Consider the following 25,305-nt stretch of genomic DNA (forward strand, 5'->3'; position numbering starts at 1 on the left):
TAAAGTCACTTATCAGTTCTAGTGTATTTTCTGTAGGCTCCTTATAATTTTCTCCATATATATTCTTATTGTGAATAGAGACACTTTTCTTTCTTCTTTTCTGATTTTCCTAACAATGTTTATTTTGTAATTATTTTTAGCTGTCCTGGGTCTTCATTGCTCATGGGCTTTTCTCTAGTTGTGGCGAGCAGACGCTCCTCTAGTTGTGATGCGGTGGCTTCTTTTGTTGTAGAGCACATGGGCTCAGTAGCTGTGGTACGTGAGCTTAGTTGCTCCGCGGGGTGCGGGATCCTCCCGGATCAGGGATCAAACCCATGTCGTCCGCACTGGCGGGTGAATTCTTCCCCACTGAGCCCCAGGGAAGCCCACATCTTTTTCTCGTCTTACTGTGGGACCTCCAGCACAATGTTACTGAGTAGGCATGGTAAACACATCACTAATAAATTTTTGTTTTGTTTTAATTTTCAGTTCTAGAATTGCTGTTTTCCAAAGGTTTATTTTATTTTTTTTTAAGTTTTCTTTTCTTTTGTGAGATTCTTCTTTAAATAAAAAACAAAACCCTCTCTACAGCGGTCTTATCTTCTAAGTTTTTGAACATAGTATTATAATAGCTGCTTTTAAGTCCTTGCCTGTACAACTTCAGGGGCTTCCTAGGTGGCACTAATGGTAAAGAACCAACCTACCAATGCAGGAGATGTGAGAGACGTGGGTTCAATCCCTGGGCTGGAAAGATCCTCTAGAGGAGGGCATGGCAATCAACTCCAGTATTCTTGCCTGGAGAATCCCATGGACAGAGGAGCCTAGAGGGCTACGGTCCATAGGGTGCAGAGAGTCAGACACAACTGAAGCGACTTAGCATACATGCATGCTGTTCACTTCACCATCTGGGCAGCCTTAGGTTCAATTTCTGTTCACTTCACCATCTGGGCAGTCTTGGGTTCAGTTTCTCCTGTTTGCTTGGCCTTGCAGCACATGCTCCTTTTTTTGCTTGTCTAATATTGTTCATGCTACACTAGGGGTTGTGATAGAGAGCTGCTGTATCTCTTTGTCTTTGCTTTGGGAGGCTTGGATTACAGTACTTTGGAGACCTCTTAAGATGAGCTTAAGATGGCAGAGTAGAAGGACATGCTCTCATCTCCTCCTGTGAGAACTCCAAAATTGGAACTGCTGAACAACCATCAACAGGAGAATGTTGGATCCCACCAAAAAAAGATACCCACATCCAGGGGCAAAGGAGGAGGCCCAACAAGACAGTCAGTTCAGTTCAGTCGCTCAGTCGTGTCTGACTCTTTGCGACCCCATGAATCGCAGCACGCCAGGCCTCCCTGTCCATCACCAACTCCTGGAGTTCACCCAGACTCATGTGCATCGAGTTGGTGATGCCATCCAGCCATCTCATCCTCTGTCGTCCCCTTCTCCTCCTGCCCCCAACCCCTCCCAGCATCAGAGTCTTTTCCAATGAGTCAACTCTTCGCATGAGATAGCCAAAGTATTGGAGTTTCAGCCTCAGCATCGGTCCTTCCAATGAACACCCAGGACTGGTCTCCTTTAGAATGGACTGGTTGGATCTCCTTGCAGTCCAAGGGACTCTCAAGAGTCTTCTCCAACACCACAGTTCAAAAGCATCAATTCTTCGGCACTCAGCCTTCTTCACAGTCCAACTCTCACATCCATACATGACCACTGGAAAAACCATAGCCTTAACTAGACGGACCTTTGCTGGCAAAGTAATATCTCTGCTTTTTAATATGCTATCTAGGTTAGTCATAACTTTCCTTCCAAGGAGTAAGCGTCTTTTAATTTCACGGCTGCAATCACCATCTGCAGTGATTTTGGAGCCCAGAAAAATAAAGTCTGACACTGTTTCCACTGTTTCCCCATCTATTTGCCATGAAGTGATGGGACCAGATGCCATGATCTTAGTTTTCTGAATGTTGAGCTTTAAGCCAACTTTTTCACTCTCCTCTTTCACTTTCATCAAGAGGCTTTTTAGTTCTTCTTCACTTTCTGCCATAAGGGTGGTATCATCTGCATATCTGAGGTTATTGATATTTCTCCTGGCAATCTTGATTCCAGCTTGTGCTTCTTCCAGCCCAGCATTTCTCATGATGTACTCTGCATAGAAGTTAAATAAGCAGGGTGACAATATACAACCTTGACGTACTCCTTTTCCTATTTGGAACCAGTCTGTTGTTCCATGTCCAGTTCTAACTGTTGCTTCCTGACCTGCATACAAATTTCTCAAGAGGCAGGTCAGGTGGTCTGGTATTCCCATCTCTTTCAGAATTTTCCACAGTTGATTGTGATCCACACAGTCAAAGGCTTTGGCATAGTCAAGACATTAGGCGGGGTGAAATCATGTTTAGAATCAAACCCCATACCCACCAGAGATGCTCGGAGGGCTCAAACAAAACCTTGTGTGCACCAGGACCCAGAGACCCCACAGAGACTGAGCCACACCTGCCTTTGAGTGTTTGAGTGTCTCCTGTGGAGGCACAGGTCAGCAGTGACTGCCACGGGGAGAGGGGCTCTGGCTGCAGCAGACATGGGAGGCACAGCGTGTGGCATAAATCCTCTTGGAGGAGGTTGCCATTAGCTCCACCATAGAGCCCCTCAGCAAATGACCCACAAACTGAAAAACAATTATACCAAAGAAGTTCTTGCACTATTAGGAAAGTTCTAGGACCCACAACAGATTTCCCAACCTGTGGATCCTTCAAAGGGACTCAGAACCTCCAGGGAATTTGACTTTGAAGGCCAGTTGAATTTGATTACAGAACTACGACAGGACTGGGGAAACAGGCTCTTGGAGGGCACACACAAAACCTCGTGTGCACCAGGACCCAGGAAAAAGGAGCAGTGACCCCTCAGGAAACTGAGCCAGACTTGCCTGTGAGTGTCCAGGAGTCTCTGGCGGAGACGTGTGTCTACAGTGGGCTGCTGCAGGGTCGTGGCACTGAATGCAACAGTCCTGGGAGCCTCGGCATGCTGGCATAAGTCCTTTTAAAGGAGGTCACCATTACAGCCATTACTCCTACCATAGTTTGGCCTCAGGCCAAACTAACAGGGAGGGAACACAGCCCCAGCCATCAACAGAAAATTGAATTAAAGATTTACTGAGCAGTTCACTCATGTCTGACTCTTTCTGACCCCATGGACTGCAGCACGCCAGGCTTCCCTGTCCATCACCAACTCCCAGAGTTTACTCAGACTCATGTCCATTGAGTTGGTGATGCCATCCAACCATCTCATCTTCTGTCATCCCCTTCTCTTCCTGCCTTCAATCTTTCCCAGTATCGGGGTCTTTTCAAATGAGTCAATTCTTCGCCTCAGGTGGCCAAAGTATTGGAGTTTCAGCTTCAGCATCAGTCCTTCCAATGAATATTCAGGAGTGTTTCCTTTAGGATGGACTGGTTTGATTTCCTTGCTGTTCAAGGGACTTCTCAAGAGTCTTTTCCAACACCATTAGTTCAAAAGCATCAATTATTCAGCACTCAGCTTTCTTTATAGTCCAACTCTCACATCACATACATGACTACTGGAAAAACCATAGCTTTGACTAGATGGACCTTTGTTGGCAAAGTAATGTCTCTGCTTTTTAATATACTGTCTAGGTTGGTCATAATTTTTCTTCCAAGGAACAAGTGTCTTTTAATTTCATGGCTGCAGTCACCATGTACAGTGATTTTGGAGCCCAAGCAAATAAAGTCTTGCACTGTTTCCATTGTTTTTCCATCTATTTGCTGTGAGGTGATGGGACCAGATGCCATGATCTTACTTTTCTGAATGTTGGATTTTAAGCCAACTTTTTCACTGTCCTCTTTCACTTTCATTGAAAGGCTCTTTAGTTCTTTTTTGCTTTCTGCCATAAGTGTGGTGCCATCTGCATATCTGAGGTTATTGATATTTCTCCCAGCAATCTTGATTCCAGCTTGTGCTTCATCCACCCCAGCATTTCTTATGATGTACTCTGCATATAAGTTAAATAAGCAGGGGTCCTTGACGGACCCCATTCCCGATTTGGAACCAGTCTGTTGTTCCATGTCCAGTTCTAACTGTTGCTTCCTGACCTGCATACAGATTTCTCAGTAGGCAGGTCAGGTGGTCTGGTATTCCCATCTCTTGAAGACTTTTCCACAGTTTGTGGGATCCACACAGTCAAAGGCTTTGGCATAGTCAATAAAGCAGAAATAGATGTTTTTCTAGAACTCTGTTGCTTTTTTGATGATCCAACAGGTTTTGGCAATTTGATCTCTAGTTCTTCTGCCTTTTCCTTTTTTTTTTCATCTGCCTTTTCTAAATCCAGCTTGAACTCTGAAAGTTCACAGTTCACATACTGTTCAACTGGCTTGGACAATTTTGAGCATTACTTTGCTAGCGTGTGAGATGAGTGCAATTGTGCAGTAGTTTGAACATTATTTAGCATTACTGAGCATGGCCCCACCCATCAGAGCAAGACCCAGATTCCCCCACAGCCAGTCCCTCCTGTCAGAAAGCTTCCACAAGCCTCTTATCCTCTTTCATCAGAGGGCAGACAGAATGAAAACCACAATCACAGAAAACTAACCAAACTGATCACATGGACCACAGCCTTGTCTAACTCAATGAAACTATGAGCCATGCCGTGTAGGGCCACCCAGGACAGATGGGTCATGGTGGAGAGTTCTGACAAAACATGGTCCCTGGAGAAGGGAATAGTAAACCACTTTAGTATTCTTGCCTTGAGAACCCCATGAACAGTATGAAAAGGCAGAAAGACATGACACTGAAAGATGAACTCCCCAGGTCACTAGGTGCCCAGTGTGCCGCTGGAGAAGTGTGGAGAAACAGCTCCAGAAGGAATGAAGAGGCAGAGCCAAAGCAGAAACAGCGCCCGGTTGTGGATGTGACTGGTAATGGAAGTAAAGTCCGATGCTGTAAAAAACAATATTGCATAGGAACCTGGAATGTTAGGACCATGAACCAAGGTAAGTTGAAAATGGTCAAACAGGAGATGGCAAAAGTGAGCATAGACATTTTAGGATCAATAAACTAAAATGGACTAGAATTTAATTCATATAACCATTATATCTACTGCTGTGGGCAAGAATCCCTTATTAGAAGTGGAGGATCCCTCATAGTCAACAGAAGAGTCCAAAATGCAGTACTTGGATGCAATCTCAAAAATGACAGAATGATCTCTATTTGCTTCCAAGGCAAACCATTCAATATCACAGTAATCCAACCACTAATGCCAAGGAAGCTGAAGTTGAACAGTTCTATGATGACCTACAAGACCTTCTAGAACTAACACCAAAAAAAGATGTCCTCTTCATCATAGGGTACTAGAATGCAAAAGTAGGATATCAAGAGATACCTAGAATAACAGGCAAGTTTGGCCTTGAAGTACAAAATGAAGCAGGGCAAAGCCTAACAGTTTTGCCAAGAGTCTGTCCTGGTCATAGCAAACACCCTCTTCCAACAGCACAAGAGGCAGCTTTACACATGGACCTCACCAGACGGTCAATACTGAAATCAGATTGATTGTGTTCTTTGCAGCTAAAGATGGAGAAGCTCTATACAGTCAGCAAAAACAAGGCTGGGAACTGACTGTGGCCAAGATCATGAACTCCTTACTACCAAATTCAGAGTTAACCTGAAGAAGGTAGGGAAAACCACTAGGCCCTTCAGGTAGGACCTTAATCAAATCATTTATGATTATACAGTGGATGCGACAAATAGATTCAAGGAATTAGATCTAACAGAGTGCCTGAAGAACTATGGATGGAGGTTTGCAACGCTGTACAGGGGGTGGTGATCAAACCATCCCCAAGAAAAAGAAATGCAAAAAGGCAAAATAGTTGTCTGAGGAGGCCTTACAAATAGCTGAGAAAAGAAGAGAAGTGAAAAGCAAAGGAGAAAAGGAAAGATATAAGCATCTGAATGCAGAGTTCCAAAGAATAGCAAGGAGAGATAAGAAAGCCTTCCTAAATAATCACTGCAAAGGAATAGAGGAAAACAGTAGAATGGGAAAGACTAGAAATCTCTTCAAGAAAATTAAAGATATCAAGGGAACATTTCCTGCAAAGATGGGCATAATAAAGGACAGAAACAGTGTGGACCTAATAGAAGCAGAAGATATTAAGAAGAGGTGGCAAGAGTACACAGAACTATACAAAAAATATCTTAAGGACCCAGGTAACCACGATGGTGTGATCACTCAGCTAGAGCCAGACATCCTGGAGTCTGAAGTCAAGTGGGCCTTAGGAAGCATCACTGCAAACAGAGCTAGTGGAGGTGATGGAATTCCAGTTGAGCTATTGCAAATCCTAAAAGATGATGCTGTTAAAGTGCTACACTCAATACGTCAGCTAATTTGGAAAACATAGCAGTGGCCACAGGACTGGAAAAGTTCAGTTTTTTCATTCCAGTCCCGAAGAAAGGCAATGCCAAAGAATGTTCAAACTACCATGCAGTTGCACTCATCTCACATGCTAGCAAAATAATGCTCAAAATTCTCCAAACCAGACTTCAACAGTACATGAACCAAGAACTTCCATGTGTTCAAGCTGGATTCAGAAAAGGCAGAGGAACCAAGAGATCAAATTGCCAATATCTGTTGGATCATAGAAAAAGCAAGAGAATTACAGAAAAACATCTACTTCTCCATTGAGTACACTAAAAGCCTCTGACTGTGTGGATCACAACAAACTTTGGAAAATTCTATAAGAGATGGGAATATCAGACCGCCTTACCTGCCTCCTGAGAAACCTGTATTGCAGGTCAAGAAGTAACAGTTAGAACTGCACATGGAGCAATCAACTGGTTCAAAATTGGGAAAGGAATATGTCAAGGCTGTATATTGTCATCCTGCTTATTTAATTTATATGCAGAGTACATCATGCAAAATGCTGGGCTGCCTAAAGCTCAAGCTGGAGAAATATCAATAACCTCAGATATGCAGATGACACCACCCTTACGGCAGAAAGCGAAGAGGACTAAAGAGTCTCTTGATGAAAGTCAAAGAGGAGAGTGAAAAAGCTGGCTTAAAACTTAAACAAAGATCATGGCATCCGGTCCCATCACTTCATGGCAAATAGATGGGGAAACAAAACAGTGACAGACATTATTTTCTTGGGGTCCAAAATCATTGCAGATGGTGACTGTAGCCATGAAATTAAAAGACACTTGCTCCTTGGAAGAAAAGCTATGACAATCTAGACAGCATATTAAGAAGCAGAGACATTACTTTGCCAACAAAGGTCCATCTAGTCAAAGCTATGGTTTTCTAGTAGTCATGTATGGATGTAAGAGTTGGACTCTAAAGAAAGCTGGGCACTGAAGAATTGATGCTTTTGAACTGTGGTGTTGGAGAAGACTCTTGAGAGTCCCTTGGGCTGCAGGGAGATCAAACCAGTCAATCCTAAAAGAAATCAGTCCTGAATATTCATTGGAAGGACAGATGCTAAAGCTGAAACTCCAATACTTTGGCTGCCTGAGGCGAAGAACTGACTCATTTGAAAAGACCCTGATGCTGGGAAAGATTGAAGGTGGGAGGAAGAGGGGACAACAGAGGATGAGATGGTTGGATGATATCACTGACTCAATGGACATGAGTTTGAGCAAGCTCTGGGAGTTGGTGATGGACAGGGAAGCCTGGCATTCTGCAGTCCATGGGATGACAAAGTCGGACACTACTGAGCATCTGAACTGACTGACTGCTTTTCCCCTTGATGACAGAGCATGTTGTCTTTGTCCTGAAACATGGTCTTTATTTCTCAGGCCTAACACTGCAGGGGTTCTGTGAGGGAGCCTGAGGTGTTTACTGAGCCTTCTTAACTTGGTAGGACTCCTGCTCCAAACTCCCATTTTCCTGTGATGGATGTCAAAGAGAATCAAAGCTTGTGGTTCTTCACTGACTCAGTTGTGTCTGAGTCTTTGCGACCGCATGGACTGCAGCATGCCAGGCTTCCCTGTCCTTCACTCTCTTTTTCTTTTATTTCATTTTATTTTCTCTTATTTTTCTTTTTCTCACAATTTCTTTTATTTTTCATCTAATGATGAAAATCTTATTTTTTAATGACACTAATAGATGATATCTATTCTTATTCTCTGAACAGAGAAGTCTGACTTTCATTCGTATCCCTTCTACCCCATTCTTGGCTTCCTCTGTAGGTAATAATTTGTATTTTTTTTTATTTGCCACCATTTGTTTCTTTGAAAACGAGCAGAATGTACACGCATTCATATTTTCTTCTCTTTCATACAAAAGAGATGGAATACTGAAAACATTGTCTTGAACCTTGCTTTTGTATTTTATTATGAATATTTTCAAAATACTGATCAAAGATTTTGGTCTTTGCTTTTTGAATCACAATAGACAATTTAAAATTACAAAAAATCAATAGAGTTACTTACATATTATTGGTTACGTGTTCTACATTTTTGTGTGTACATCTTTCATCTTTTTACCCAGTTTTATTGAAGTATAGTTGACATATCATGTTTTATAAGTTCAAGACATACAAGGTGATAATTTGATATACATATATATTGAAGGTCTTTTATCTTCTGTCTAACCCTTTAAGACAGAGGTACTCATCAAGAATTTGTTAAAGCACTTAACTTTGAAACAGTTGCTGTGATTCTGAGGTTTTATAGTTCCACTTTTAAATGATGGATTGTTTTGTTTGTCTTTTGAAATTTTTACAGATTGAAGATCCAGGTTGCTTCTGGGTTGTTATAAAAGGGTGTAGTCCCTTTTTAGATCATGAAGTTGACTATCAAAAACTAAATAGTGCCATGAATGACTTCTATAACAGCCTGTGTCAAGATATAGAAATAAAACCACTAAAGTTGGAAGAAGGGCAGGTATGTATCTGAATGTGCTTTGAACACTGTGTCTTGAAATACTACTCGAAATATAGACTGTTTTGGCAGCTAAGTTGGTATTTCAGTTGCTTATAATTACTTTTTTGTATTAGGTTCTTTTGATTGCATAAGTCGGGCTAGTCACGAAAAGTAGCAGTTATATTAGGTTCACATGGGGCAACAGGAGATGGAGTGTCATGTAAACCCAGTCATTGGGGCATGGTCCTGGGGCTGGGAACCAGAGGATTATTCTAGATCTATCACAGGGACCTTAGCAGAGAGAGCTTAGAATTTCCAGTCTGGTGCTGCAATGAACATTTGGGTACATGTATCTTTTCAAATTACGGTTTTCTCTGGATGTAAGCCCAGCAGTGGGATTGCTGGATCATATGGTAGCTCTATTTTTAGTTTTTAGGGAGCCTCCATACTGTTCTCACAGTGGCTGTTACCATGTACATTCCCACCAACAGTGGGAGAGTTCCCTTTTCTCCACACCCTTTCCAGCATTTATTATCTTTAGATTTTTCAGAGATGGCTATTCTGACCAGTGTGAGGTGATATCTTTACTGTAGTTTTGACTTATATCTCTCTAATTGTTAGTGGTGGTGAGCATCTTTTCATGTGCTTTTTAAATCATCTATCTATATTCTTTGGAGAAATGTCTATTTAGATCTTCTCACTTTTTGATTGGATTGTTTGTTTTTTTGATATTGAGCTGCATGAGCTGTTTGTATATTTTGGAGATTAATCCCTCATCGATTGCTTTGTTTGCAAATATTTTCTCCCATTCTGAGGGTCATCTTCTCATTTTGTTTATAGCTTCCCATAGCTCAGTTGGTAAAGAATCCGCCTGCAATGCAGGAGACTCTGGTTCACTTCCTGGGTCGGGAAGATCCACTGGAGAAGGGATAGGCTTTCCACTCTAGTATTCTTGGGCTTCCTTTGTGGCTCAGCTGGTAAAGAATCTGCCTGCAATATGCCTGCAATATGGGAGACCTGGGTTTGATCCCTGGGTTGGGAAGATCTGGGGAAGAGAAGGGCTACCCACTCCAGTATTCTGGCCTGGAGAATTCCATGGACTGTATAGTTAATGGGGTTGCAAAGAGTCAGACACAGTGAGCAACTTTCACTTTCACTTTTCTTTGCAAAAGCTTTTACGTTTAACTAGGTCTATTTGTTTTTATTTTTATTACTCTAGGAAGTGTATTAAAAAGATCTTGCTGTGTTTTATGTCAGAGACTGTTATGCCTATGTTCTCCTCCAAGAGTTTTATAGTGTCTGGTCTTACATTTAGGTCTTTAATCCATTCTGAGTTTGTTTTTGTGTATGGTGTTAGGGAGTGTTTTAATTTCATTCTTTTACGTGTAGCTGTCCAGTTTGGCCAGCATCACTTATTGAAGAGACTGTCTTTCCTCCACTGTAGGGTCTTATTTCTTTTGTCATGGATTAGGTGACTGTAGGTGCATGGATTTGTATCTGAACTCTCCATCCTGTTCCATTGATCTATATTCCTGTTTCTTTCTTTCTTTCTTTCTTTGGTGCCAGTACCATACTGTTTTGATGACTGGCTTTGTATAATTTGAAGTCAGGGAGCCTAATTCCTCCAGCTTTATTTTTCTTTCTTGACTTGGCTATTCATGGTCTTTTGTGTTTCCATGCAAATTGTAAAATTTTGTGTTCTAATTATGTGAAAAATGCCATTGGTAATTTGATAGGGATTGCGCTGAATATGTAGTTTGCTTTGGGTAGTGTGGTCATTTTCACAATATTGATTCTTCCAATCCAAGAATGCGGTATATCTCTCCATCTGTTTGTGTCATCTTTGATTTCTTTTATCAGTATCTTATAGTTTTCTGAGTATGACTAGAGAATTTAATGCTCAAGTTTTCTTCTTATTTTGTAGGTTTGTGTGGTTTATTGTCAGGAACTAAAGTGCTGGTGCAGGGCAGTTATTAAGTCAATCGTGTCTTCAGCAGACCATTACCTCGCAGAGTGTTTCCTTGTGGATTTTGCCAGATGCATTCCAGTGAAATCCAGAAAGTAAGTACATATTTATTTTGCTTTATGCTCTTTGGGGGGACAAATGTCAGTTTTGACGGAGAGTATTAATTTTCAAATAAAGGGATGAGAGGTCATAAACTGGAATTTTTTAGCTTCAAGAAGAGCAGATTGCAGGTTCCAGTTTTATGAGCAGTGAGTGTAAGAGCAGGTGGTTGGGATGAGGGATCAGCAGGCAGCTCCAGCCCTCCTTCCACCATCCTTCCTGGAAAGGGCAGGTGCTCTTGGCCAGCCGTTTGCCTGGCCTGGTGTGACCTGTCCCTGCTCAAGTGATGGAGTGGGTCCTTTAGGAAGCCCTTGCTTTACTACACAGAGAATGGTTTGCTGGCACGGCTCCAGATTACAGAGAGAAGGACATGTGTCCCTGCTTATCCCACTTAGCAGAGTGAGGGTGTGACTGTCACAGAGTGACCCTTGCAGATTCCAGGACCACGCGTTGCAGTTCCCTAGGAAACACTCTCAGCGAGTCAGTCTTGGTGTTTTGGTAATTTTTTCATGGTTCCTGCGCCAGTGTTAGCGGATGTCAGTTTAATAAATAATAAATAAGTAAACATGAGGACTCTTCTTCTGAAAGAGAAAGAACAGTCCCAGCTACAGGAGAGGCGACACCCTGACAGGGCGTCTGGACTAGGAGGCTGCTCCCACACGGGAGGCTGGCAAGTGTTCACGGGAGAGGCGATGCCTATCCGGCTTGTGCTTCTGCACCTTTATAACCATCAGTTCAGTTTAGTTCAGTCGTTTAGCTGAGTCCAGCTCTTTGCAATCCCATGGACTGCAGCATGCCAGGCTTCCCTGTCCATCACCAACTCCTGGAGCTTACTCAAACTCATGTCCATCGAGTCGGTGATGCCATCCAACCATCTCACTTTATAGCCAACTGGTTATTAAAAATAACATGATAATTAACGGCTTGAGAGATTTCCTACTAGCATTTGGGTTTTTAAATTTAGTTTGTTTTTGGCAAGAGAATTATTTGATTAGAGCAAGGAAGCCTGGAGGGGCGGTTAGTGCCATCACTTTCTCTTAACTGTTTGAGACGAGGTGGCCAGGCTGCCCACACATGGCCCTGAGAACATGTTGATGTTGAAACTGTATGTGCAAATGCGCTATCATTTTCATGAAGGAGAATGGAAATAAAAATGTGCAACAACTTGCTTATCAAACTGCAGTCCATCAGCTCTTTTGTGCAGAGTTGACAAACAGTGATTCTGAAAACATCTGCTTATTTACAGAAACTTAAAGGTAATTCTGGTTGTGGATTGAAACTGAAATTTTAAAATCTTAAATAAAATTTGCCTCCAGGTTTGTTCGTAATTACCCAGTGTTTCTCAGTCTAAGGAGACAGTATTTTTCTAATCCCTCCCTGCCGCCATGCCATGAAATTTTAATGCCAAAGATTACTGAGTATCTTTTAGGTGCTGTACGTATTTATATACTACATGTATTTTTGTGCTTTATACATAGAAAAGTAAGGTTTTTTCCCTCTGCCCCCAAGAACCAGTTTTCACCTTGTTGGGCAACTGTCTCCAAGCATTTGCTGTTGGTGGTGGCTGTATTAGAAGCAGATTTTGTGTGTTTTACATTAAGTATGTTAATTATATAGGTGGACTTTAAAGAAATATGTTATATATAATTTTTTTTTAATCATGAAACTGTTTTTGTTTCACCGTTAAGCATCCGAGTTGCCATAGAAACTTTTATGCAGCTTCCCTACAGAGCAAAAAAATTCAGACTGTACTGCACAAAACCTGTCACATTGCACATTAACTTCTGTGAAGACAGTGCTGAAATTGTGTAAGTACAGCTTCTAATGTATGCTGAATCATTAGTAAAAGTCTTAAATTGAGTGTAGGAAGTTTATGTGAAATCAAGTCTTTATGAGAAGTGCCAGAATGATTTCAAAGGTCTCTTTGTCCTTCAGGAGGGATCTTCTGAATCAGCCTGTCAAACCTGGCCATGCAGCCATCTCCAGAGGCTGCAGTGTAGGGGGCTTTAGAGTAAGACCCAAGCTCTGTTTTTTGTTTTGTTTTGTTTTGTTTTGTTTTACAAAAAAGGGCAAGTTAACTGTAAAGAGAAACATGGTTACATCGGATCATGAAACATTAGCGAAAAGTCCAGGCATCCTTCTCCAGCCCTGTTTCTTCCCTCCTGCCCTCCCTCCTGGGAAGCCTCTGTGACCTTTTCAGGCTCTGAATTGGCAGACCTTTGTTGGTGCTTTTATGCATATTCACATTCACGGAGCTTTTACTGAAAATTAGAATGCACTGTCTTATTGGCGAATTTACCAGCTGGCTTAGTATCTTATTGGTGTGGGTCCCAAGGCAGCTGCAAGACTGATGCTCTCATCGGACCAGGGGGACTACAGGTGATGAGGGCCGGGGCTGTGGAGGTGGGAGGGTCTCCACAGGCCTCACAAAGCATCGGTCATGGAGGCGGCTTCCAAGCTGAGAGGGAACTCAGAACGCAGTACCACCAGGCCATGCAATCTGAATCAGAACTGTGCTGCTTCCTGCGCTTTATCCCCCACAAAGCCGCAGCGATGGAGGAGAGGGGAAGGCGGAGTGCAAGGGCAGGGGTGGGGGCGCTGCCCCCAGGACCTCAGGGAGTGCTCATTCAAGGCAGCAAAGATCACAGTCATAACCCTGACACAGCACTGCCCAGTGCCGGGACCCATCCCATACAAACACTGGCAGCGTGGTCAGATGACGAGATGGGGGTGTGAGTGTGAGAGGTGCATGTGTACTCATGTGCGTGCGTGCGTGTATACATCTACACTGGCAGCGTGGTCAGATGACGAGATGGGGGTGTGAGTGTGAGAGGTGCATGTGTACTCATGTGCATGCATGCGTGTATACATCTACACTGGCAGCGTGGTCAGATGACGAGATGGGGGGGTGTGAGTGTGAGAGGTACATGTGTACTCATGTGCATGCGTGCGTGTATACATCTACACTGGCAGCGTGGTCAGATGACGAGATGGAGGGGTGTGAGTGTGAGAGGTACATGTGTACACATGTGCATGCGTGCGTGTATATATCTACACTGGCAGCGTGGTCAGATGACGAGATGGGGGGGTGTGAGTGTGAGAGGTACATGTGTACACATGTGCATGCGTGCGTGTATATATCTACACTGGCAGCGTGGTCAGATCACGAGATGGGGGGGTGGGAGTGTGAGAGGTACAGGTGTACTCATGTGCATGCGTGCGTCTATATATCTCTACATCAATGTACAGTGCAGAATTGTTTGGAAACAACCTATCTGTCTATCAAGAGAGGGACAGTTAGGGGCAGCTAGTATGCCAATTATATGCCCCCAGGAGAAAGACTGAGAGTAGAAGGGAGTACATGTATTGGCAAAGAGCTTCAACAAACATTCTTAAGGTAAATTCGCCAATAAGACAGTGCACTCTAATTTTCACCAGTTTAGTTTAAATGAAATAACTCGGGAGCAGCCAGATGGAAGAGATGCATGGGGCAGGGTCTAGGGAAAGGGGCTGCCTTCCCTCCAGGGACACCTGTTCCCCCACATTTCTAAGTGTTCACCAGCCCAGAGGCTCCCAACCTAGTCCATTTTCAGTGTTTATGGAGGCTTCATTACCTAGTCATGATTGATTAAATCATTGGCCTTTGACAGTTGATTCAACCTCCAGTACCTCTCCCCTCCTCAAAGGCCCAGGCAGTGGGATTGAAAGTTGCAACCCTCTAATCACAAGGTTGGTTCCCCTGGCAACCAGCCCTCGTCTCTAAGTTACCTAGGCACTTTCTACAGGTCACCTCATTAACATAACAAAAGACACCTTTTATTACTCTCATCACTGAGCTCTGTGCCAGAAACAGTGACAATGACCAAGTTTATATGTCTTACTATAAATCACAGTATCACACAGAGGAAAGGACAAGATGATGGGGAGAGATGGGACACAGTGAAAGGGAGTCGTCAGAGTGAGGAATACCATGAGACAGCAGGGCCTGGGCTCCCCATGGCCACTCTTAGAACTTTGGTTTAACCAACACGTAGGGAGCCCTCCCTCTGCCAGTGTGTGCTGAGCATTCCTCACTCAGGGTCCCTGTTCCGGGGAGCTAGCACCCTGGCTGGGGAGACAGATGTTGCAGGTAAATGGGACAATGGTGTTGGGATGGATGATGCCATGGAGGTGGGCACGGTAGCGCAGGAAGCCCCACAAAGGGCCCATTTGCAGTGAGTCTCTACACTGGCTCAGGAGGTGGTGGGAGAGAAGCCTACTGCGGGGTGCAGCTGGGGTCATCACCCCAGGCCAGAGCTAGACTCCCCATTTCCTGCATCATATGTTCCGTGTGTAATGTCCGAAACATCTAGTGTGTAATTTCAAAGTGATGTTAGCATGACTAGCCTTGGCTTTTATTTCATGAGATTGCCTTTGTTCTCTTCCAGACGGGCCAAGAAGTGGGACAGTGCAGCTATTCAGTACTTCCAGAACATCCTGAAAGGTAAGGCAAGTGCATGACCACAGCTGCCTGCTTTGAACTGACACCCAAGGGGGTTTCACCTTCAGTTGGGGAAAGGGTTTGACATGTGTGTGCTTTGCTGTTTGACCTCCCCCCTCAGGGGGATTCATAAGTCACGTGGAGCTTTTTCCACTCCAAGTATCACAGTGACTTTGTACCCTTGGAATCTGAGGGATGGATGTGGACATCAGTAATTGACAAGAGAAATCAGCAAGGAATTGTGTAGGTGAGGCACCCTTACACGGTGATAATGCCTTTTTCTTAGTCTGTGTAAAACCGCAACACTGCAAAATAATTTACATGCATTTCATTGAACCGGCAATGATGAAAAGCCTATTTTTTAGCAGGCAAAGGGTAGTCAGTGGGTACCTACTGTGCGGTCCCCGTCCTTGCTAATGAAGATGTATAGAATGTCTCAGCACCTGTTCGGTGTGCTCTCTGTTTAAATCGTTGGCTGTAAATTAGACTCTTCTGTGGCATCTGTCCTAAGCCCTGGCAGTCTGAGCCAAGTAACTGGGCAGCGTCTAGGGTCATGCTGAGGAGTAGTGGGTGTGCAGTGGCTGGGCTGCATCCTGATGCCCTTTGGGGCCCTGGCCCCTCTTCTTCACTGCCCTGCTGTCTGGGTGAAGGAGCAGCCAGAGGCATTGTTGCTGGAGAAATGGGAGGTGGCGGCACCTCTGGTTTTGTAGTTCGGGCCCTTGTGAGCCCACAGGGGCCCTAGAGACTCAGACTTGGAGGAGGCAGAGTGTTTGGGTTGGGTACCGTTCTGCTGCCTCTGAGCAGCCTTCTGAGAGCCTGGTCTCCTCGCCTGTAAAGCGGTAACAGCACTGCCGCAGAGGCTTGTGGTGAGAGGGAGTGGAACACAGCAGTGGGCTGAGCAGCGTGCCTGGCGGTACCCACACGTGGGGCTGCTCTTCAGGCGTTCAGAGGGTGGAATGACTCGGGAAAGACTCTGGCTGGGCCTGTGGGTTTGGGGATCACTGGAAAAGAAGGGGGGCCCAGAGCTGTGCTCGAGGTGCTGTCACAGGGCGGCCGGAGGAGGATGGGGGCTGAGGGGACAGAGGACACTTGGCAGACTTTGCCTGGAGAGCCTTCACCTTGGCTCACCTGCCGCCAGACCCCTCCTGAGGGAGGAGGCTCTCGGACATTGTGGCACTGGGTAGTCGTGGGTAGTTAACAAATAGTCATAGTCGTTTCACCCATTCTTATTTTTTTTGGCCATGAGGCATGGCATGCGGGATCTTAGTTCCCCGACCACGATTCAGACCTGCAGTGGAGGTGCAGAGTCTTAACCACTGGACCCCCAGGAAAGTCCCTCAAGCATACTTTTAACATCATCTTCTTCATGTTTTCATTTATGCTATTTAGCGACTACCCAGGTAGAAGCCAAATTGTGTGCTGTGGAAGAAGATACTTTTGAGGTTTACCTTTATGTAACTCTGAAAAATGAAAAGGTGAGTGAAAGAGTTGTGTTTTTAAAGTATTTTATTATTATTAAGATGCTGTTTTAATAAAGCAACACACACAAGAAAAACAGTGTCATTCACACTTGCCCTTACCTCAGGCTGTTAAAGAGCAGAGGCGGGCTCAGCAGAGAGGACTGACGGTGGCTGCATGAGGTCATAATTGCTAGAAAAATAAATGGGGCCAGCAGTTCTTTTCTAGCTCCTAAAGGAAGCACAGGGATGTGTCCGAGTGTTCTCTTCCTCTCTCTGTTTTAAACTTGTTTTCTTTCACACCCAATTTTTAGGAGACGTGCACGCTGATCCTTTTTTTGTCAGTACCCTTCCACTGTCTGGATATACTACAGTGTTCATCCATTCACTTGCTGATGGACATTTGAGCTGTGGCCTCTGTGGGGCAAGTGCAAATGAAACTCCTGTGACGATTCACGTGCAAGTCTTCCTTGGACCTGTGCTTTCATTTTCTTGCGTAAATACCCAGGAGTCACCCTTCTGGGTGGTTTTATAAGTGTTAAAAGACTACCAAACTGCTTTCCAGAGTGACCATTGTACAGTCCCATCAGCAGTGAGTTACACTTCCTCCACATCCTCTCCATTCCTTTCATGGTCATTCTTATTGGTGTGTAGTGGTCTCTCATTGCAGTTTATTTGCGCTTCCCTAATGCACTCTCCTTCTTGGAGAAGGAAATGGCAGCCCACTCCAGTACCCTTGCCTGGAATATCTCATGGACAGAGGAGCCTGGTATGCTGCAGTCCATGGGGTCGCAGAGTTGGACACGACTGAGTGACTTTACTCACTCACTCGATGAGTGGTCTTGAGTGTCTTTTCATATGCTGTTTGCAATCCATATATCTTTAATGAAGTATCCAGATCTTTTACCCATTTATTTTCATTTTCTCCTTTAAAAAATTTTTTTATCCTTTTTAAAATTGAGGTGTAATTGATGTACAACATGATATTAGTTGCCTGTGTACAGCACAACGCCTTAATACTTGTCCATACGCATTGCACAGGGTCTAGTTAACACCCATTACCAACAGTGACAGCATTTTTTTTCTTGTTCTCATCACAAGATTGAGCAACTTTCAAACATGCGATATAGTATTGTTAACTATAGCCACCTTGCTGTACATCATATGCCCGTGACTTATTTATTTTATAATTGAAAGTTTTTACCTTTTGACTCCCTTCTCCCATTTCACGACCTTCTCCCTCTGTGCCCCCGACCCCAGCTCTGGCAGTCACCGGTCTGTTCTCTGTCTGTGAGCTTGTTTTGTTTCGTATTTAGATTCCACATAGAAGTGGAGATTATGTAGCTTTTGTCTTTCTCTTATGTCATATAGTGTAATGTCCTTAAGGTCAGTATATGTTGTCACAGATGGAAAGATTTCATTCTTTTTGTGGCCAAATAATATCCCATTGTGTGTATATGTATATACATCACATTTTTTTTTTTATCCATTCATCCACCAATGAATACTTAGATTGTTTCCATAATTTTGGCTATTGTAAATAACATTGCAGTGAACACCGAGATGCGTGTGTCTTTTCAAGTTAATGATTTTGTTTTCTTCAGATAAAGACCCAGAAGTGGAATTGCTGGATTGTATGGTAATTCTGTTTTTAATTTCTAAAGGAACCTTGGTACTGTTTTCCGGAGTGACTATGCCAATTTGCATTCCTACCAGTAGTGCCTAAGGGTTCCTTTTTCTCCACATCCTTGAGACACCTGCCCTGGGTGTTTCTTGTCCTTTTAACGATAGCCATTCTGACAGATGTGAAGTGGTACCTCACCCTGGTTCTGATTTGCATTTCCCTGGTGATTCGTGATATCCAACATCTTTCTTGTCCCTGTTGACCATCTGCATGTCTTGTTTGGGAAAATGTCGATTCAGATCCTCTGCCCATTTTTAAATTGGATTATTTGGGGTTTGTTGGTTACTATTGTTTATGAGTTTTTATGTATTTTGGGTATTAACCCCTTATCAGATAATAAGTGACTTAACAGATGTTTCCTCTTATTACAAATGCTTTTGTTTTCTTGGTGCTTCTTTGGCTCTGAAGAAGCTTTCTGGTTTGATGTGTGTCGTTCTCCTGGTTTATCTTCACTTCTGTTGCCTTTGCTTTTGGTGTCAAACTCCAAAAATTATCACCAAGACCAGTGTCAAGGAGCTCATTATCACCTATGTTTTCTTGTATGAGTTTTATGGTGTCAGATCTTATATTCAAGTCTTTAATCCATTTTGAGTTTGTTTGTGTATGGTGTGAGTTAATGGCACAGTTTCATTCTTATGCATTTAGCTGTCTAGTTTTCCCAACACAGTTTATTGAAGAGACTGTCATTTCCCCATTATATAGTCTTAGCTCCTTTTTAGTAATTGTATTGACCATATATATCTGGGTTTATTTCTGGGCTATCTTTCTGTTCCCATTGAACTATGTGTCTGTTTTTATGCTAGTGCTGTACTCTTTTAATTGCTGTGTTTTGCCTGTTTAAAAATTGGTTTTGTTTTCTTTTAATTGAGTGTTTTGAGAGTTCTTTATGTATTCTGGGTATGTCCATCCAAAGGTATTATCTAAAAAGATTTTCTCCTGTTTTTCTTCTCAAGAAGGTTGGCCAGAAGTGTGTAGTTCACCATTACTAAAGCAGAAGTCACGAGATCAATTTCTGTCCAATTCTGTTCTATAAAATAATTTTTCTGAAGATTAAAGTTTTCAGTTAAGTTCAGCATGTTTTTTGAACAGTCACATGACTGTGTTTGTCTTATTCATGAAATGTTTACACAGGTTTGTGTTAACGATGATCTGGTTGCAAAGAACTTCGCTTGTTATGTGTCACCCATGGAGAATAAGAACTTTGATTCTTTGGAGAAGCCAAGATTGAATATAAAGTCAGCATCCTTTTCCAGTAAGCTCAATCCAGCACTTACTCTTTGGCCAATGTTTTTGCAAGGAAAGGATTCTCAAAGGATGGAAAGTGAGTGGATTTCACCAATGTATGTTTCCCTTAAGTTGTCTTATTTATAGAAATCTTAGTGTATTAATGTAAATTGTTGTATCGACTTTTCCCCATATGGAGACAGAGACTTTGATTCTGAATTTAACATTTTAATTTTTTTGAAATATTTTAATTTTAATCCTAGTGAGTTTGTTAGGTTTGAGTTTTGAGGTTCTAAGAGAGCTGTTGTGGTTTGTTTTTATGAGAGCAGGAAAAAAGATTGTTACTAATTTCTTATTAACATGGAGTTATATTTTCACTCTGTGGCTAGGTGGGTAAAGAATCCACCTGTCGTGCAAGAGACACAGGAGATGCGGGTTCAATCCCTGGGTCAGGAATATCCCCTGGAGAAGGAAATGGCAAACCACTCCAGTATTCTTTCCTGGAAACTCTCATTGACAGAGGAGCCTGGTGGGCTGCAGTCCATGGGGTCGCAGAGTCTGACTTGACTTAATGACTGAGCACAAGCACACGTATTTTCAGAAGTCTGTCTGTTAGTAGTTTAACGATATTATCAAAACAAGGGTGTTTTTTAGAATTTTGAAAAAGAGCCATTTATTAGCATGAAAATATGAGAAGAGTCAGTCATGGGCAATGGAAACAAGGGTAGATATTTCCTCTACACCCATGTTTCTTATTCCCCTCACGTTGCTCCCCTGCCCTGTGGTAGGTATTCTATAAATCATACAGCAGAGGTGATTTACAACAAATTCACGTTTGTATTTTGGGTTTTATTTCATGCTTTAATCTTGAAATGTATTCTTTCTATCAGAGTCATGTGGTTTAACTTTTCTAGCAAAGTCTCTCGAGCATCCGTGGCCCCAGGGTGCAGGTGACCTCAGGCCAACCAGTAGGCTCCTGGGTGAGTTTTCCTCTCTTGTTCCATTTCAATATAAAAGAATATTCTTAAATATCTCAGGACTGTAAGAGTTGTTTATAAGGCTGTGGTAATTCTGTCTCTCTTTTTCCCTTAATTTAATGGAACCGATTTATGCTGTGAAAGAAAGTGAAAAGAAAGTGAAGTCGCTCAGTCATGTTTTGCCTACCAGGTTTCTCTGTCCATGGGATTTTCCAGGCAAGGATACTAGAGTGGGTTGCCATGCCCTCCTCCAGGGGATCTTCCCAACCCAGGGGTCAAACCCAGGTCTCCCACATTGTAGGCAGATGGTTTACCATCTGAGCCACCAGGGAAGTTTATGCTGTTGCTGCTGCTGCTGCTAAGTCGCTTCAGTTGTATCCGACTCTGTGCGAGCCCATAGATGGCAGCCCACCAGGCTCCCCCGTCCCTGGGATTCTCCAGGCAAGAACACTGGAGTGGGTTGCCATTTCCTTCTCCAATGCATGAAAGTGAAAAATGAAAGTGAAGTCGCTCAGTCGTGTCTGACTCCTAGCGACCCCATGGAGTGCAGCCTACCAGGCCCCTCCGTCCATGGGATTTTCCAGGCAAGAGTACTGGAGTGGGGTGCCACTGCCTTCTCCGATGCTGTAGATGCTGACAAAGATAATTTGCCTTGTAGTCTGTAGGATTTTGCCGAAATATAAAGAACGTAACAGGCACTTGTTTGTGTGTAGGACTGATTTATTCTAGCCCAGACATAGACCAGTGGTTATTATTTGTCGTCAGAATATACCTAAGGATTTTATTGGGTTTTATTTTAAGCAATAGGATGCATAAAAATAAGAAAGAGGCATTTATGAAGTCAGAAATATCCCGTCTTTAACTCTGTATCTACAAGTTCCTGAATGAGTTGGAATTACTGGATGAGGGTAAAACTTGCTCAGCTCACCCTCTGTGGTGACTGTTCTGTGCTCACCCCACATTGGGTGTATGTGTACCTATCAGTACTTCAGAGAGAGCCATAGTAAACCTCTAGTAAACTAAAACTTGAAGTGTGTGCTCAATCGTGTCCAACTCTTTTGCGACCCTGTGGATTGTAGCCTGCCAGGCTCCTCTGTCCACGGGATTCTCCAGGCAAGAGTACTGGAGTGGGTTGCCGCTTCCTACTCCAGGGGATCTTCTGGACGCAGGAATCAAACCCACGTCTCCTGCATTGGCAGGCAGGTTCTTTACCACCAGTGCCTCCTGGGAAGCACCACCTTTGATACCTACTTATTAAAATTTTAGTCTTTTTTCTCCCAGTTTTTCAGGTGTGAGGCTGTGTCTTATTTCTTAAAAAATGAGATTCTACTGTACAAACCTGTATGTGGTGTTTTTCACCTCTCTCTGGGTTAGCTGCGTCCAGTGTGATGTGGTTTGAGGCTGTGGACTCTGCCACGAGACCGTCCATCTGCCCCCTCCTCTGTGGCGCAGGAAACAGCATTCCCTGCTGCTGGGTTGGTGAGATGAGCTCTCTGCGTGCAGAGTTTGTGTGGCAGACTTGGGCACCTGTGGCCCCACCTACATTCTGGTTTGCCTTATAGGAGGCATAGTGTGTCATAGGAATTCCTGCTGAATGGAGCCCGTTACTGATGGGAATGTTATTTCCATTTTTGTTTCTTCCATTTCCATGGAAGCAAGAAAAATACCAGGTATTTACATTGTGTTTAACCACTGCACAGCTTTCCATTGTTTAAGGGCCCCCCTGGCGGCTCAGATGGTAAAGAATGTGCCTGCAGTGCAGGAGGCCTGGGTTCAATCTCTGGGTCAGGAAGATCCCCTGGAGAGGGGAATGGCAACCCATTCCCTTGGAAATGGGTATTCTTGCCTGGGAAATCCCATGGACAGAGGAGCCTGGTGGGCTGCAGTCCATGGAGTTGCAAAGAGTTGGATACGACTGAGCCACTAACTCTTTGTTTTTAAAAAATAATTATTTACTTATTTGCCCTTGTCGGATCTTTGTTGGGGCATGCAGGATGTTGCTTTGTGGTGCTCGGGACTCGCTAGTTGTGGCGCACAGGCTCTGGAGCACGTGCGCTCAGTAATTGTGGTATGTGGGCTTAGTTGCTTCGCGGTATGTGGGATCGTGCTTCCCTGACCAGGAATCATCCCCAGGTCCTCCGCATTGCAGGGAGGAGGACACTGGACTTCCAGGCAAGTCCCACCTAGTTTTCTTTATTACAGTCAGTGTTGGAATTAACTCTGCATATCTTTGAAAAGGAAAAGGTTGATGGTAAACAAAAGAAAGCTCATATGAGATGTGACCAGGCTATCATGTAAGGAACAAAATTATTAGATGTTGCCTACTCAGGCAAAGATTTCTTTTTCCTTTTTAATTTTTGTGAGAAACTATTTCAATTTCAATTGTATTTTTATTAAATTCTGATACTTTGAAGTTCCTTACATTTTCAAAAATCAAAGTTCAGTACTTTCTAACACTTGGCTAAACAATCAAATAGTGCAGAAAGGCTATGAAGAAAAATAATTTTTTCTTGTCTAGCTTCTTCTCACCCAGGCTCCTTGCTTGAGATAAACCTTTTTTTTTTTTAAGCTATTTATTTTGGCAGTTATCTCTTAAGTTTTAAAATACCTGTGGTTATTTTACTTTGTCCCTGCTTACGCATTCTGGACCCTGTCCTGATTTCTGTGGCGGTTAGCTGTCACACCCCTAAGCCACACGTCTTCAGACACTGTTCTAGGGATTCACCAGAAAAGGAATCAAAGTCTGTTTTCATGGAGTTTTCTTTTATTTTCTCAGTAAACTTCTGTTTTAGAATGATCACAAACTTCCAGATAAGTTGGAGAGCATTACGGAGAACTTGATTGTATTCTAAACCACGTGAGAGTAAGTTGCCGACTGGAATGCCCACCTCTCCCCAGTACTTGAGTGTGTTTTTCCTAGAAATAAGAGTACTTTCAAAAATATTCACAGTATAGCCATCTACATCAGAGGTTACCGTTGCTGCATTGTGATCGTCTGACTCTCAGATAACCCCTGTCATTTTGCCAGGCATCGCACTGAGTCCTCTGGGGAAGGAAGACACGGCTCAGCATCAGGTGGAGCATCTCCTCGCCTCCCTGGGTCTGCAGCAGTCCTCAGTCTTCCTGGACTCTTCTGACTGTGACACTTTGGCAGATTATGGACCTGTTATTTCATAGCATGTCCCAATTGTGGCAGATGATCTCCTGTTTCCATTTTCATTGATTTTTGCTCTGAATTTAATTCTTTTTGTCTGCTTACTTTATATTTAATTTGCTCTTCTTTTCTAGTTTTCTAAGGTGGAAGCTTATATTATTAATTTAAATTTTTTCTTCTTTTCTAATACAAACATTTAATGCTGTCAACTGCCCATCACTGAATCCCATAAATTTTGATAAGTTGTATTTTTATTTTCATTTGGTTAAAAACATTTCAGAATTTCTCTTGATATTTCTTCTTGATCCATGTATTATATGGAAGTGGGTTGCTTACTCTGCAAGTATTTGGGGATTTTCCAGCTATCTTGTTGTTACTAAGTTAGTTTAATTCCGTTGTGGTCTGATAGTGTACTTTGTACAATTTCCACTTTAAGTTTATTTAGATGTATTTTATATGGTCTGTCTTAGTGTCAGTTCCACTTGAGCTTGAGAAGAAAGTATCTGCTGTAGGATGAAATCATCTGTAGATGCCAATTCTGACCAGTTGAGGTGATACTGTTGAATTCAGCTATACCCTTACACTGATTTTCTGCCTGCTGGGTCTGTTCATTTTTGGTAGAGAGCTGTTGCTGTCTCTAACTGTAATGGTGTTCTCATCTGTTTCTCCTTGCAGTTTTATCAGTTTTGCCTCACGTATTTTGATGCTTTCTTGTTACGCACATACACAATTTTAAGTCTCATATGTCTTTTTGAAGACATTTGAAGAATTGGGTTCTTTATTACTATGTCATGCTTCTGACCTTCATATTTTCCCTTGTTCTGAAGTCTACTCTATCTGAAATGAATGCAGCTACTTTAGCTTTTTTTTTAAGCTATAAAAATTTTACTGAGGTACAATTGATGTATATTATTTGTTTCAAGGATACAACATAGTGACTCACAATTTTTAAAGGTTATACTGCATTTATAGATATTTTAAAATATTGCTTATATTCCCTGTACTGTACAGTATATCCTTGTAGGTTATTTATTTTATGCATAGTAATTTGTACCTCTTAATCCACTGCTGTTTTTTGGAGCCTCCCCTTTCCCTCCCCGCTACTGGTAACCACTAGTTTGTTCTCTGCATCTGTGAGTCTGTTTCTTTTTTGTTAAATTCACTAGTTTTAATTTTTTTTAGATTCCACATATAAGAGATATCATACAGTATTTGTCTTTCCCTGTCTGACTTAATTTCACTAAGCATAAATCCATCCATGTTGTTGCAAATGGCAAATTTTCATTCTTTTTATGGCTGAGTAATATTCCAGTTTGTGTGTGTGTGTGTGTATACACACCACATCTTCTTTATTTGGGTATGGATAGATTGCTTCCATATCTTGGATACTGTGAATAATGCTTCTCTGAACATTGGGGTGCATGTTTCTTTTCAA

General features: G+C 42.8%; 1 protein-coding gene across 2 annotated transcripts in view; it reads left to right on the top strand.

Moving 5' to 3' along the window:
• Positions 1 to 25,305, top strand: part of TDRD12 (tudor domain containing 12) — a 76,055-nt gene that overhangs the window by 4,676 nt on the left and 46,074 nt on the right. Inside the window, exons 2-8 of one of the 2 annotated variants that reach the window (XM_061387887.1) lie at positions 8,692 to 8,850; positions 10,754 to 10,890; positions 12,583 to 12,702; positions 15,322 to 15,377; positions 16,764 to 16,849; positions 19,647 to 19,836; positions 20,630 to 20,719. In XM_061387887.1, the coding sequence (XP_061243871.1) occupies positions 8,692 to 8,850; positions 10,754 to 10,890; positions 12,583 to 12,702; positions 15,322 to 15,377; positions 16,764 to 16,849; positions 19,647 to 19,836; positions 20,630 to 20,719 (838 nt within the window). The remainder of the gene's footprint in view (positions 1 to 8,691; positions 8,851 to 10,753; positions 10,891 to 12,582; positions 12,703 to 15,321; positions 15,378 to 16,763; positions 16,850 to 19,646; positions 19,837 to 20,629; positions 20,720 to 25,305) is intronic. The other variant, XM_061387888.1, reaches the window with a different exon arrangement.

Source organism: Bos javanicus, chromosome 18, assembly GCF_032452875.1.
Source record: "Bos javanicus breed banteng chromosome 18, ARS-OSU_banteng_1.0, whole genome shotgun sequence".
Lineage (NCBI taxonomy): Eukaryota > Metazoa > Chordata > Mammalia > Artiodactyla > Bovidae > Bos > Bos javanicus.